Source organism: Gavialis gangeticus, unplaced genomic scaffold (assembly GCF_001723915.1).
Source record: "Gavialis gangeticus isolate Ggan-Ray unplaced genomic scaffold, GavGan_comp1, whole genome shotgun sequence".
In the NCBI taxonomy this organism is placed as follows: domain Eukaryota; kingdom Metazoa; phylum Chordata; order Crocodylia; family Gavialidae; genus Gavialis; species Gavialis gangeticus.
The window spans coordinates 30165812-30180844 of record NW_017728996.1 but is presented as its reverse complement, the minus strand read 5'-3'; the positions used below and the strand labels follow the sequence as shown (position 1 = coordinate 30180844).

At 39.8% G+C, this 15033-nt stretch overlaps 1 protein-coding gene across 2 annotated transcripts in view; it reads left to right on the top strand.

Moving 5' to 3' along the window:
- Positions 1–15033, top strand: part of WDR72 (WD repeat domain 72) — a 279358-nt gene that overhangs the window by 165379 nt on the left and 98946 nt on the right. For both annotated transcript variants that reach the window (XM_019504240.1, XM_019504239.1), the window contains exon 18: positions 7637–7826. In XM_019504240.1, the coding sequence (XP_019359785.1) occupies positions 7637–7826 (190 nt within the window). The remainder of the gene's footprint in view (positions 1–7636; positions 7827–15033) is intronic.

The window sequence follows — 15033 nt, the reverse complement described above, 5'->3', positions numbered from 1 at the left end:
CTTACTTCCGGCAATGAAGAAGTTTTTCCTGATATACAATCTAAATCCACTTTGCAGCAACTCAAAGCCATTGGTTTGTGTCCTGCTCACTGCAGCAAAAGAGAAAAGATGTTTTCCCTCTTCGTTATGGCAACCCTTCAAGTATTTTGAAACTGCTATGATGTCCCCTTTTAAACATCTTTTCCACAAGCCGAATGGCAGAACTTCTTTAATACTTGGTTTGCGTGGTGTTAAAATTCAAGTAGAGTTCACCTTTTCAGTATTCACTGTACTAGACACTATTATAGCTTAATATTTTTAAATTAATGGTGCTTGGAAACAGGACTTTTTCTTTTCATGTCATTTTAAGGAGAAATTATTTGCTCTTTTTCAGTCACTCGCTTCATTGCTATTTCAGAAATAAATGAAGCACCCTTTTGCAACATTCTCCATAAATTATTATATTAAATGTACGTGTTGTTCACATATAAATAAAAATAACAGATACAGCATAGCCAAATTTTGTTTCCCTATTCTAAACTCTTAATTTTTCATATTTTAAAAAGTCTTCTCCCCCATTATCACTGCAAAAGGTATTAGTTTAAATTCTCATTTTATTTAGTACATTAATTTGTTTGGCAACTTTTGTACAAGATCTAATTGCAAAAAAAAAATTCCTAAGGAAAGTTCCGTTTCCCAGATCAGCCTACCTGTAGTGTAATCAAAACATGTTATTCCTTTTGTTGATTGTTAGCAAGGGAAAAAAAATATCTTAGCTCCCTTGAGGATTTCTTTTGTGAATCCTTCATATAAAAAATATTTTTCCCCATCCTCCCTGGCTCTTTTACTTTGAAATGTTAAATACTGAAACGTGTCCTCCTCATTCCTTTACTGAATTTCAAATACCCACCTTGAATCATTTCAGCTAGAAAAATGTAATAGAAAATTACTTGATTCTGTCTTTCCTTCTCCTAGTGTTTTAAGATATTTTGTGTTAGATGAGTGCTTATGAAAGATGCCAGATTGACACACATGGACACTGAATTCCTTTATCTATCCATAGAACATTTGCAGTGTGGGCAAGCTTACTCATGCTATCCTTATAGGGTGCAAACAGAAGTAGCAACTTTTTCCTGATCTGGCCACAGGAAACAGTCTATAGTCATGACCAAACACAAGTAGCAGACTGCTTCAAAAATGGCTGATTGCCTGAGGGTTCAAATTAAAATGTTTGAAAGCATAGCATCTTTTGTAACTTGTGTCTGTGCTGCCTCCCAGCCTGTTACCATTTTCAGAATGGGAGGGGGAAAGGGCATGGAGGGAGTTCAGTCTATGGAGGGAGTTTAGTTTTTTCAGCCTCACTGGAGGGTGGTGTGGGTGAGGTGGAGCCCCTCCCCACCTGAGCTTCAATTCCCCCACCCTCCAGTGCTGGCAAGAGAACCCCTAGACTGAGCTCCCTCTGCTCCCTTTCCCCACTCCCATTCTGAAAACAGCATGGGCTGGCAGGGAGCTGGCAGGGAGGAGGGGCTGTTGCTAGGTTCCCCTCCCCCTTAGAACCAACAGTGAACTTCTGTTTGGTCCCAGGGATCATTGTAATTTAAAATGCTTCCTGCAAAGCATTCTAAGTTACAGCCAAGAGCTGCCTTTCTGTCTGTGCCCATAGTGTTCTTTGGTCCCTGATTTAGCAAGACCAGTTGTATGAAAAAGAGTTTGGCTCATTTAGGGAAAACTGACAGTGAGTTCTGCTTCATATTATTTTATTAATCGGTAGTCCTGCCTACAGTGGTTGATAAACATGTATACATGTTCTTAGGACTTAGGACCAAAGTACATACATCCAAGCATTAGCCACATGGCTTGTGGGATATAGGCAGACTCCTGTGCCTAGATTAAGCCCCACCAATGAAACAGGACTTCGTGTGGGTCTGCCAACCTAAGCTCAAGAAGCTGATCCCGAGTGGCTCAGGGCGTGGTGATCCTGGCTCGGGCTTGGTTTTTCTCCACCATTTACAGAAGCCTCCAATACTTGCCTACCACTTGTTCTTAAGTTCAGAAGTGAAAGGTTCCTGTCTAGGACTTGCTTGGAAGTGTCACATGTGGTCTTCCTTGGGGTTCCACCTCCCCTACACCCCTTCCATGTGCCAACCTGATGGTCTTGACTCTATAATGGATGGCTTGAGCTCTCTTGGACACTAGTGTGTGTGTCATCACCTCAGTTGGGCCCCTAATGAATTTTAATAAACACAGCATCTGGGTGCATGCTGGTCACAGGCCAGCTAATCTTTCTGCTGTGCTTTCCCTGTAGTGTTCAGCAGACACAGGAAAACACTCTTTCTTATGGCCATATTTCTTGGGTCAGCCAGACAACCCAGTCTGGCCAACCCGGTCTTCCACCCCAGAGTCCCTGAGGGCTCTTGGTCCCTCAGCCCTGGGAGTAATATCATTAAATGTGGCCTCAGTCACAAGTGCTTTCATTCTGGCAGGGTTTTTTATCCTCTACATGCATCTGACAACCTCTTTGTTTTTCTTCCTATGTAATCAGAGGATCTGACTTAGGCAGGATAAGGTTATTCTTTGTGTAAATGGTTAGTTGATTACTATGTGATACATTCTACATAACTAGATTTCCTAGCTGTTTTACCTAATGGTAGTTGTACTTAATGCAACTTCTGTGGAAAAATAAAGAAGACCTCTTCTCTAAATAGTATTAATAATAATAAAAGAAATTGCTATTGACATGGCACAATGCTGTTTTATATATAATATTTCTTTGAGTATACTATTCCATATTTGAAAAACAAATTTGTCCATTGTTTCCCAAAATGTGTTGCCAGAACTCTTGCTGTTAACATTTAGGACCTGGTTTTGAAGGCCCCCAGTAGCCTACAGCACCAGTTTTGCAGTTGCTGCCCAGTAACTTCTCTACACAGACAAGCCTTAAGCTTGTGCAGGCTTTATAGTACTTTAGCATCTACATATTATAAAGCCATAAATGGTGCCTGTGTATGTAATCCTGACAGTTATTAGCCAGAATAACTGGTCCCCTTTGTATCCATTTCATATTTTGTCTATGCAGGATGGAACAGCTGTAGTTAACTTCTACAAATTATGTTAAGATAGCCCTCTGGAAATGGTCTGGTACAGTGTCATTCTTGTGCACAGTCTCACCTATCTCCTCATCCAGTCACAACAGTGGTCATCCAGTGGTGCAACAGTAGTTACCAGAAACTCTGAATTAAGAAACTCACCAATATAGAAAGCTTGGATCCTGTGAGATTACTGAAATGTTTTTCTGTTCCACAGTTATGTGGCTGTAGGAGATGATGGCTCTTTAGAAAGACAGTTATTTTATATTGTGCAGTATATGTCCTGGCCAAATAGGGAAACAACTTCATATTCTCTCTCTTGCCTGGTCCCATCCTCACAAGCAGAATAGTAGACTGTAGAGTGAAAAAATAATTTAGTATCACTGAACATAAATATAATGATTTTGCTTATCTGAGCTCCTTTTCATTTTCCTTGCTGAATGTTTGTATAGCAGATATGTTACAGATCCTGTGTATGGCTACACACTGTAAGGCATCCACTTAGGACAAGTTATTTCTGTTTCTATTAGTGCCCACTATCTCTCATTAAATCAGCTAATATTTACAACACTGATTGCAAAATTAGAGGAATTGCCCCATCCTACATGAAAAATATATTTACAGCCTACAGAATATAGAAACCCATAAAATTAATCTAGTTATATCCTAGAACTGATTTGTAAACTAGCACAGGGATTAGTGATACTGGTGGGAAACTGAGAGGAGCTCTCTTGCAGAAATAGGCAAAGTACTTAGAGAGGGAATTTGAATTTCACTGACAAAAAATATTTGGGTTGCTAGGAAACATACAGGGAGAGAGCAAAGCTGAAGATGTGAAACCACACTTATGTGGATGTGCTTATTCAACAAAATTATAGACAAGCAGCATGCAGAGATTTATAGCTGCCTCCACAAATATCATGTTGTCCCCATTTGCAACACTTTTTTATTCAATTCTAAGATGTTAGAGGAAATTACATGTTACAAAATACTACTTGGCTGGAGTACACACTAGTGATTCAGGTAATGAATATCTGATCCAGGTTTGTGACAGGCTCTTAGGAGATCAGAAAACTGTGAAAAGACGATAACTTTGTAGCCTTCAGGCACGGTCTCTCCTAACATAAAAGATATGCTTCTACAAAATATCCACAGTTCTTCTGTGGATTCCTCTGAACCCCTGTCAAAAATCAACCTGGGAAGAATGGAAGCAGGTTTTTGCTTGTTATTTTTGTAGTAATTCAGTATCGATTTTAGGATCCAGCTGCAGCATCTGGATCTGATTTCCCAAAGTTCAAGGTTCTTTAGCTCTGGAGCTTTAGTTTTGGCTCATATCTGTCATGGGATGGGGTCCCCAGGGATGGCCATGACGCCCCTAGGGCTCTGTGACCATGCCAGTTTTGCCCAATGGGCACCCTTTTTCTCACCTGCCATGTCTTGTTAGTAATTATCAAGAATTTGGAGGCTGCCCTCAAGTTTTTTTGGACACGGTCCTGATGGACCCCACTGAACCCTGTGGGTTATTGGACCGCTTTTGGGTCTTGCACAAAATGGTTGCCTCATGGGTCACTCTAAGTCTTATGAGCTAGATGCGTGGCTCCAAAATTGCCCCTTTTCCATGCCCCAAGCCTTGCAGATGCCATGCACACATGGTCTCTCTACAGCCCTGCCTCCGCACCCCACACTGGCACCAGGTTCTGCTCACCCCTTTTGTCAGTGTGCCCCCTGGCGCTGGGGTCCCCACACTGTCATGGGCCCCCAATGAGGCCTCCTCCTTCCCTAGTAGCCTCAGCCCAATCCACCAGTGTTTATAAACAGCAACTTAAATATGAGCCCCTGGGCTATAACATAATATAAGTGGTTCAGGGTGTGCTCTGTCCCTTTAAAAAGTCAAACTTCCCCCAGCACTAAGTGCCTTGTAGGCTAGGGTACCTGTTGGGTACCTGTTGAGCTCCTGGAGCCCCCTTAGCCCTGTATGCAGCATATTAGGCAGTCCCTGGAGGCTCCTTCCCCTTAGCTGCTGCCAGAGAGGTAAGTCCTACTAGTCTCAACCCTGTGGCTTATATGTGCCCAGGGCCCTGCGTTCTTCCAGTCAGCTGACAGGGTGCAGGTGCAGGCTAATTTCCTCATTAGACTGTTCCCATAGTAACCTGCACCTGTGGGGCTTCTGACTCCTAGGGCCCTCTCCCTAGGCAGTTTCTGTTCTTAAAGAAGCAGGCACCTTAGTGCCCTGCAACACTAACTCAGCCTCTTTTTTGGTTTCCCCAATAAAATAAAACGTGTTGTCATTCTAAGATGGAATAGTTGTGTTAAATCAAAATACAAAGGGTGAGGTGTGCTCCCTGTGACTTGATGCAGCTCACTTCTATGCTGGCATGGTACATCCATCCAGTGCTGGAACTTAGTGGCATTAGACAGCTACAGCCTCAATTCTACTGCCGGGTTTCGGTTTGCCGGGGCAACTGAATGGGGAGAGGCCAGCCAAGGAATGAGCATGGCTAGAGTAGACAGTAGGGTGATGCACTGATTATATACCTCTTTCGATCTACCTCTGGTAACGTGGTTCTTTTGGAACACAGTCCTCTTCCACAGAGAAGTCTGTCTGGTTATCTCTCTCAGCAGTAGAGTCTTAAAACCTTAGTATTCTGCCTGTCCTTCAGAGAATTTCCTTCCCTAGAAGGTGAATGCCTTTGCATACTATTGAGTTAGAGGGGTTGGGGGACTGGGTGAGGGAGAATTTCCTCTCTTTATGACGTATGGAATTTCAAGATGCTGGGACTGTAGCAGAGGGAGTACAACTCCTACCATTTTGTCATCAGGCAGTTTAGACAAAGTAAGAACTGCAAAAAATTGCAAGATATTTTCATAGAAAGTTTCATCATAAATGGTCTCAGGACACTTTACAGATTGATCAGAACCTTGATCCTTACCAGTCCCCTTTAGGCTTCTCTAGTAAAGCGGATGGTAAACCAGCTAGGGATTTCTCTTGGGGAACAAAATTCCTAAATAGTGTAAAGCTGGTATAACCAGCTCTACGCTACATGCTCTTGGCCCCACCACACATCAGGGAAATATACTGCTTACAGAGGCAGGTAGTTTCATCTTAGACAGTTGTTAGCCAGAGAACAATAGAGCAACTCTAGTGCTGCTTTGTTTTATATTATGGGCAGCCTCTGGCTACCTGAGGTTTTGGGTATTGCAAAAGTTTTATTAAGCCACCTTTGCTCCCTTCCTATCAGATCTTGCACTGAGAAGAGCTCAGCTGGACCCAAAACGGTCTCTGTTTACCAAGGAATACTGATATGTATGCAGCCACCTCTGGTACGGAGCCAAACGAGACAAGTTTAGTAGTCAACACAGAAAGGAGGGGCATGCCTGAAAAAGGGCCTGCGCCTAAAAATTCCATGGGAGTTTTAATATCCTAGCACAGGAGATAATGTTTGGTGCTTAGTGTCATTCAAACTAAAACATTGTGAAAACAATGTCAGGAGTTAAACTGTTATCTTCAGAATCTCAGCAAGTTTGTACCTTGATTTTTTAAAATATCTTTTCCTTTCAGCTAGTCTCAAGAGTTCTAGGGATCTTTGTAAGCTGCATAAGGCTAGGGTTGGATACTATAAACTTTTTAACTTAGAATCCTGTTTTAATAGATGTAATTTGAAATGTCCAGCTGTATTAATTTAAAGTAGATATTCTGTGTTTAATTTATATTGAAATGCAGTGACACCAGTAAGCAAGGGCAGAAATAATCAACTGCTTGAACATATTGCTGAACTCATGTTCAAGACCCATCTTAATTCCAGTAGATCTTGAATCTTTCCTTTGGATAATGGGAGTTCTCTGGAATAGGTTTTTCCCTTAATTTTGAAAAAAAAAAATGCAATGCCAGCTTGGCTGAAGTATAGTCATACAAAACCAAGGGTAATAGCAAAACATTAGTGCTCCTCCGCATCAAGAATAAATCCATTAAACTAAGTTGATAAAGAGGCAACAATTGTATCAACATCAAGGGATACCAAATAAACTTTTACAATAACATTGGGTAGTAATACAGGTATAGCAAAGCCACTCCACCTTCAACCCTACTTCATTTGGGGTCAAAATTAGGGGAATGTAGCTAGTTTGTATTGGTATAAGAGCATGCAAATGCAACAGTTGAAGCATCCTTGATGCATGCTCTCAATCCGACACTTGCCCTTCCTCTTTAGAAGTGGCGAAAACTTATGCCCTAAGTGTGAGTTCCTTACACAGTACTCATCTTTCCCACAATGTTTCTCACAATATGCAGCAAATTGAAGAATTTTCTTTCTAAGAGTCAGATCCATAATGGGTATAAAGTTCCACTGAAGTCAACAGACTACCTGCTACTACCCATTACGAGTCATTTTTTCCACCTAAATATAGAAGGGAATGGTGGAATTTCATTTATCAGTGTGAGACCAACTATTGGCAAATGTATCATGGTTAATGGGTTTTAATGAATTTTGGGTTTCTTAGGTAAGCAATTGAAAATATCATGTAAATAATGAAAAATGCAAATATCATTCTGTAATAATCTGCATCCATGACAGATTATTGAGACGATACAAGCCGTGCTACTGGCAGAAGTACAAAGGAGTATGAAAACCTTGAAAAAGACATCAATCATCAGTCAACCAGTGACAATGGTAGAGAATGGAAATGGTGAGATGCACACACTGCCAAAGATTGAACAGACAGAGCGGACAGAGTTACAATACATTAAAAACATTCCTTTGGCGAGTAAGTACAAAATTTATTGGTATATTTTTTTCATAACTTTTTCTAGTACTTAAAATATGTTAAGAATATGAGTTCATGATATATTGTTTCTGTATGAGACAAGCCAAGTGCCCTGTTTCTGACCTAGCTGGCTATCAATTTTCTTATAAAATTGTCAGGTATACAGAGGACTTCCAAATGCTATTATTGTCATGTTTAAGTAATGAACACTAAAAAAGAAAAGGTGGATATCATTTTTATTTAAAAATGTACTTCTGGTATTGGAGATATAAGTGAGATGGAACAGATATTTGGGGGGATATAATCAGTAGCTTACAAATTACATTGACATTATTTTATAATGTATCTTTTTCAATATCAGCCTTTATACAGTACTAAAAATTAATTGTTTAAACTTCATAACTTCATGACATGGTACAGAATCTTTTATTTATTTATTTTTATAAATAGAGCCTCTACAATGGGAAATCAAATGAATTTTACATTTGAATCATTTCATTTTACAGCAAGTTTCGTCATCGTAACTTTATAATGGCACTGTTTATGGTAGAAAAGATTGAATCTGAATTTATGTTGTGAAGTGATATCCATTTTTAAGCCTATTAGCTGAGTCTTAAAATTAAGTGACCTAAATTTTAGATCCAATCTTATTAGTGAGCCTTCTCTGGGGAAGCTAATTTATTATCTTGTTGAATGTATGTATCTGTCATGAAAATTTGTTACTAGTCTACTTGTCTCAGGATACTAAAAATGATCAGTGATACTTGTTTCAGGCCGCAAAACAAAATGGCATCTCTCTAACTTGGACTGTTGTAATATTACAAACTAGCTAAAGCTTTGAATAATTGCCATATATGAATCTATATTTTGCTTATACTGGAGATTCTTTTGAATCATTTTATCTCAAGTTGGTTGGGACAGGATAATTTTTCAAACAAAAGATCCCCCAGCTACAAAATTCTTATTTGGATTTGGTTCTGAACTTCCTTAGAGTTCAATGTGGTGTTAAAATTTGGACCATTGCACGGACAAGAGCTAGTTTGGAAATCTTATATCTGGTTGCACATATACAAAGTTCAGGAGTGCTGATATTCGTGGGTTTGATTCAAATCCTATTTGTTACAGAGTGAAATACATTTTTAATACATATGGTGACAGAAAAAATCAGTTTTCTGTTTTATTAAATGAGGCCGAGTCTTAAGAGTGATTCTGAAGGACTAAATAATAAAAAGTTGTAACTTCACTGGAGTTACTCTAGATTTATACTGGTATTATTTGGATTAGTGTTTGGCTTATGGCATGCATGGTGATGGCTTTGAGGTTTTTTAGTCATAATACATCTATATTACTCAACAATATTAATCTGGAGAACTATTAGAATTTTACAAAGATGGAAACAAGTACATATATTAATGGGCATATATGTACTTAAGTGCATAGGGCACAACCTTGTAACACTTTCTGGCTTGGCTTGTGCAAGGTGTATTTTATTCTAAATAATTGGATGTGTTATGCAATAATACACATTTTACAGCTACACTAGTATTGTGGAGAGGGGAAGACCTATTACATTATGATGTACATAGGAACACTGTACAATATTTTAACCTACTGTTTGTTCGGATTTCTATACACATTTGCTTACTGAATTCTATTGACATATTATGCAAATAAGCACAAAAACATTTAACTTTGTTAGTATGGCAGCCAACCAGTGGACATCTTGCAAAACTAACTGGCTTTATTCTGCATTAACTTCTTTCTAAAGCTTTTATTTTTATGAATACATTTTTAAATTTGCAGTGAGGTTGGTAGAAGTGTAATAAATTGATCTGAGAGTAAATCTATATGTTGAATAATTACCATCTATTTTTACCTCTCCATTTGATGTGTCACATCTTCTTACTGATCTAAGTATTTATGGGGTTGTACTCTAGTTTTCATCCTGAATAACATCAAGGTAAGTACTAAATACTGTTTCAGGTGTTTAACCCATAGTTCAAGGCAAGGGGCGTGCACTTCGACCCAGTATAAAAGTATCTGGGTTTTAGGTGCCATTATCATTGTACTACATTTTTGTTCTAGTGTGATTAATAGCAAGGGTGCAAATCCGGACATATCTAATCTGTTTTTACTCAAAAAATTCTTACTGAAATAAATGAGAGTTTAAATGTATCTGGATAAAGCTTTGATTTGGCCCAAGGCTAGTATGATCTTTAAAGATGTCTTTTTCCAAAACTGTCCAACTCTTTAACTTTATGGATGTAAATTAGAACATTTAGATACCTATATGATTGTTTCATTTATTGATTCATTCAAAATGTCAACACAAATTGTGGTAGCAGAAACAATAAATGGGTACAATCGAGCCTATACCTGATTGTTTGTAAAATAATGATAAAAGACTAATACAACGATTCCTGTAATTCAATCCATAATTAAGAAATAGGTGTTCTTTTCCCCTTTGGAATCTCTGTGATGGTACTGTATTAAGAAAACAAGTTTCTTCTTTCTTAAGTTTCTTTGCAAAAAGAACCTGAAAGTAGGGGGCATCACAGTTTCACTTGGTAAGTTGAGAAAGATTTGGTTAGCATCCAATCTAAACCTCACTGAGGTTCACAAGAAACTTTCCACAGATTTCAGTGAGATTGGTTCAATGCCCAAGTGAAGCTGAGTGTTCTCAACTTTTCTAATATGCCTCTTAAATCTGAAAACCAAGACATACTCTTAGTTTTATCTTGCATACAAACTGAGAGTATCACCTTAAAATCCATCCTTTATGTGGGAGCTGAGCTTGTTGGCCTGCTCAGAACACATGGCTGCAGGAAAAGGAGGTGACATCTCCCTTTTTTCCACTAGCCTAGTGATTAGGGCATTCACACAGGAAATGGAAGACACAATTCAGATCTTACTGTAGCTGATGACGTTTTAATCCAGAGGTGGCCTACTTGTGGTACATGCAGCCTTTGTGCATGGTATGTGGCAGATCAGGGTGTGTACAGGGAGCACAGAAGCAGATGGGGCAGAAAACAGCATCAGATTAAACAAAAAGCACAGAGCTGGGAGCAGAAGGCAGCAGAGCAACAGATGAGGCAGAGGAAAGGGAGTTCAAAAGATGGAAAGGAAATAGCTGAGTATTTTTGGGGGTGCCTGGGGCTATGCAGGCTGTACTGGGGACAGAGGGACTGCTTAACCCTTTTGGAGGAGGCAGAGAACCTCTGGATCATAGAATCTTAGGAAAATAGGGCTGCAAGGGACCTCACCAGGTCTTACAGTCCAGCTCCATGATCAAAGCAGGAACATCCCTGACTAAACCATCCCAACCAAGTGTCTGTTCAACCTGCTCTTGAAAACTTCCAGGAATAGGGATTTCACAATTTTTTTAGGTAGCCTATTCCAATGCTTGGCCAGCCTCATAGGGTGTGTGTTGACAAAGCAGTTTTAACCCACCACTTCAATTTAAGGCCCTTAAAGCCTCCATGTCATGCACACACCCTGCACTTACCTGCTTCTCCGGTGGTGGGGAGGGAAGGGCGAGCTGCCGGCGGGTGGAGCAGTCCCTGGGCTGCGGGGAGGGCTGGTGCTTCCCTCCATGGCAGTGATGCCCGCCCCCCCGGTGGCACCTGCCCACAGGCACCCAGCTCAGTTGGTCCTGGGGGCACCACAGCCATGGAGGGAAGCACTGGGCCTCTCTGCAGCTCAGGCAGGCAGGAAGACTTGGAGGAGAGGGAGGAAAACCAGCTTGCCGCTTTTCTTGGGTGGAGCTTGCCTTCCCAGGCTGCCTGCACAGGCTTCCTGCAGAGCCCCTGAGCTGCACAGATCCTGGTGCTTCACTCCACGGCTCCTCGGAGGAGTTTTAGTTTGCTGCACCCTAAGTCATTTAAGGTGCATTACACCGGCAAATTTCCTATAGCAGCTGGAATTAATGAGCAGTATGCCGTTGAGGCATGCAAATATCGACACCATTAAAGTGGTGCAAAAGGATTTAGCCTGCTTTAAAGTGTCATGCACACACGCCCCTTGTTTTGTCTACACACAGCCCTAGTCAGAAAGTTCCTCCTAATCTCCGACCTAAATATCCCCTGCTGAAACTTAAGGCCATTGTTGCTAGTCCTGTCCTCTGTGGCCACAGAGAAAAGCCCATCTCTATCTTCTCTGTAAGTGTCCTTCAGGTATTTGAAAATTCTTGTCAAGTCCCCCCTTTGTCTTTTTTTTTCCCCAGACTAACCCTAGTTCTTTTAGCCTTTCCTTATAAGTCTTGCCTCCAGACCCCTAATCATTTCTGGATAGGATGATCATAAGTCCCAGCTTGGCCAAGATAGTCCTGGATTTCAGAGGCTGTTTCAGTGTCCCAGCCATTGGAGAAAATTGAAGCAATAGTCCCAGATTGGTAGGAACCTACACACATGTGCCTGACTCCTGAGTCAGGAACTAAGCATGTGTGGGCAGGTTCAGCCTAATCTGATACTTTTGTTCTAAATGTCCTAACCATAGGGTTCTTAGGCAGAAAGAGGATATTGGGACCACTAAAACTATGTGTTTTGAAAGAACTGGCTCCTTTTTTGGGAAGAGCTTTGGGGTTTGGTTTGGTTTGCTTTGCTTGTTTGTTTTTGAATAAAAGCAGGGCTTATAGCCCTGGCTCCAGGAGAGGGTTCAGGGTTGTGAATGTCAAGTGAAATTAAGCACTTTCCTTTAGACAGAGGCAAGCATCTAAGGCATTGATGGGAGCAGGCTTGTGGCTCCATGTTTCCTACTACCTAGCTTAGCCTGTTTTAGATGGCTCCCAATCTATCCAGTTCTTAAGAGTCGAACATTCCCCATGCTTAATATAGGAAGCCTAGGTACCTAGCCTGCAGTTGAGAATTCTGTTAAACAGCAAGGTATCAGCATTGCAGTATCTAAGTCTCCTCTTGTAGATACAGCCCTTAGTCATGTTGTGCCTTGTTTCCCCATTTATAAAACAGGGGTAATAACATTTCTTACCACACATGAACGTCATGAGGATAACTGCCTAAAAGACTTTGAGGTGTTCTGCTACTGGAACAATATGGTGAGGTAATATATGTAGAAAATTGTGGCATTTTATTCTAGAAATGGATATAAATGATCAAGTGAAAGGAAAGCATGTAGCCTGGGCTTCATTCCTGAACACTTAACTTTACTGTGACTGCCTCTATTATATTCTTTCTCTGTGGCAGATGTGGCTATAATTTAAAGGATTATGAAGCCTTTAATATGAGAAATTCACACCATATAAATCACACCATTACAGTTACTTTGCAATAAATTCAGTTTTGTAGCCAGAAATTCCTAATTTAAGAAACTGTTAACAATTCAAATTTTTAAAGATATTTGAAGGGTGGTACAATTTTTTTGTATCATTAAGCCCTTCAATTAAATAAACTGGTTATTGCAGAAAATGAAGATTGTGCGGATAAATATGTTATCATGAAATTAACAATGGGATTTGAATTCTAAAGTTATTTAAACTACTGTGGGGAATTAGAAAGAAGAAGATGCAAGTATAGTAAATAATTGTCTTCATTCCATCAATTATCTTCAGGGACTTTTATTTACAAAATGAGCCAATATAGTAACATTGTTTACTTACTATTGTTTAAATATTGTTTAAATATAGAGAATCATGGCCAGACTTTAATGCTGAATCAATGAAATGCAGCACACAAAAGCTTCTATTCACCAGAAAAGTTCAGTGGCCTGCAGCAGAAGGTCTCAGAACAGACTTTTACTGCCTGCTGAGTTTTTCACAGGGAAATCTGTCCAGATGAAGAAACCATTTTACATGTACTTTTATGTGCACCTCCCATGGAAAGCCATTCTATGACGAGGTCTTTATCTGTAGCAAATGAATCCTTCTTACCCCCTGTGAGGTCTTGCTGCTTGATTAAGAAGGTGTTGCTAGTTGGTATGGGGGAAGGGTATGATGGTTGTGGCTGTGGAATTCTTTATTAAAGATCCTTTTGGTTGTGAGCCAGGCACCTGTTCAAATTTGGCAAGATATCTTTCTTTGATTCTGTGTATTAGAAAAAATGCTGTAAGTTTAGCCCATTGACTTCATGGGGATTACATGGGGTTTAAATTGGAAGTTGGCCTTGGTCTGCTGACTGCTGAGGATATTATTTGCACCTGGAACAAGGGCACTTGATACTGTTATTCCCCAGGACAAATATTAGTGTAACTTGCATGGATGGATAAAATGTGCCATAAAAATCCCAGGAATCCATGAGATTTGAACATATTCCTCTAGAATCAATCCCCTAGATGCAACACCTATGACAGTCTGAAAAGTTGGCATTCTCCATCCTCATGCCCTTTTCTCCATTTTTCTCCTCAGATTTATGGTTCCAGGTCTGAGCCTAGGTTTGTGCTCATTATGTAGTGAACATTCTCTTCTTGACTCCTTCTTCAGACTTCAGACTCAATATAAAGAAGGTCATTAAGCAAAATCTGTGCTCTGGTGCCTGGAAGTAACATGTTGAACCATTAGAAATAGACATAAAATGAAAGAGAGCTGGCAATGTAGCTATCTGGCAATTTGTATCAAAATTGTACAAGTGCCAATCATTTAGAAAAAAGAAATGTATACAATAAAGACAATAAAGAGGAGGTACAATCATAGGATTATCTCAGTAAGCATGATGAAAGAAGACATTAAAGAGGACAGAGAAAGGGAAGGGATGAAAACTGAAGCCCCAAGAAAAACAGTTTAAATAAAACAGAATCATACTTAAAACATGGCAATATGGGTATATGTAAAGTGTGACCATTATGTCAATAATAATCAGCAAATTGGTCTTAAAAATCGCAGAGAAAGAATTTTATTCCTTTTTATGGTGTAAAAAAGCATTAAGCACTAATAGAAAGGGATTAGCTGATACGTGAGGACATAAGGAATAAAAAGTTTGCATTAAAAGGAACAGGGAATCAAAGCTACTAGGTACAGGCAGCGAAGCACCATGTCCATGACCACCAACAATCTAGTTTTTGAGGGTCCTTAGGCAGAAACATGTAAATTATCCAAAGAGGGGGAAAAAGGAAAATGAATGGCCATCAGAGACTAACGTGCTTTTCGTTATGATAAACTTCCTAAAGGAACTATTGGGATTAAATAAAGGATTTGTATTTTGTTTTCCTTTTGCCTAATTGTAAAACTGACAGGAAGATGTATTTCACTATTTCCCTTTTT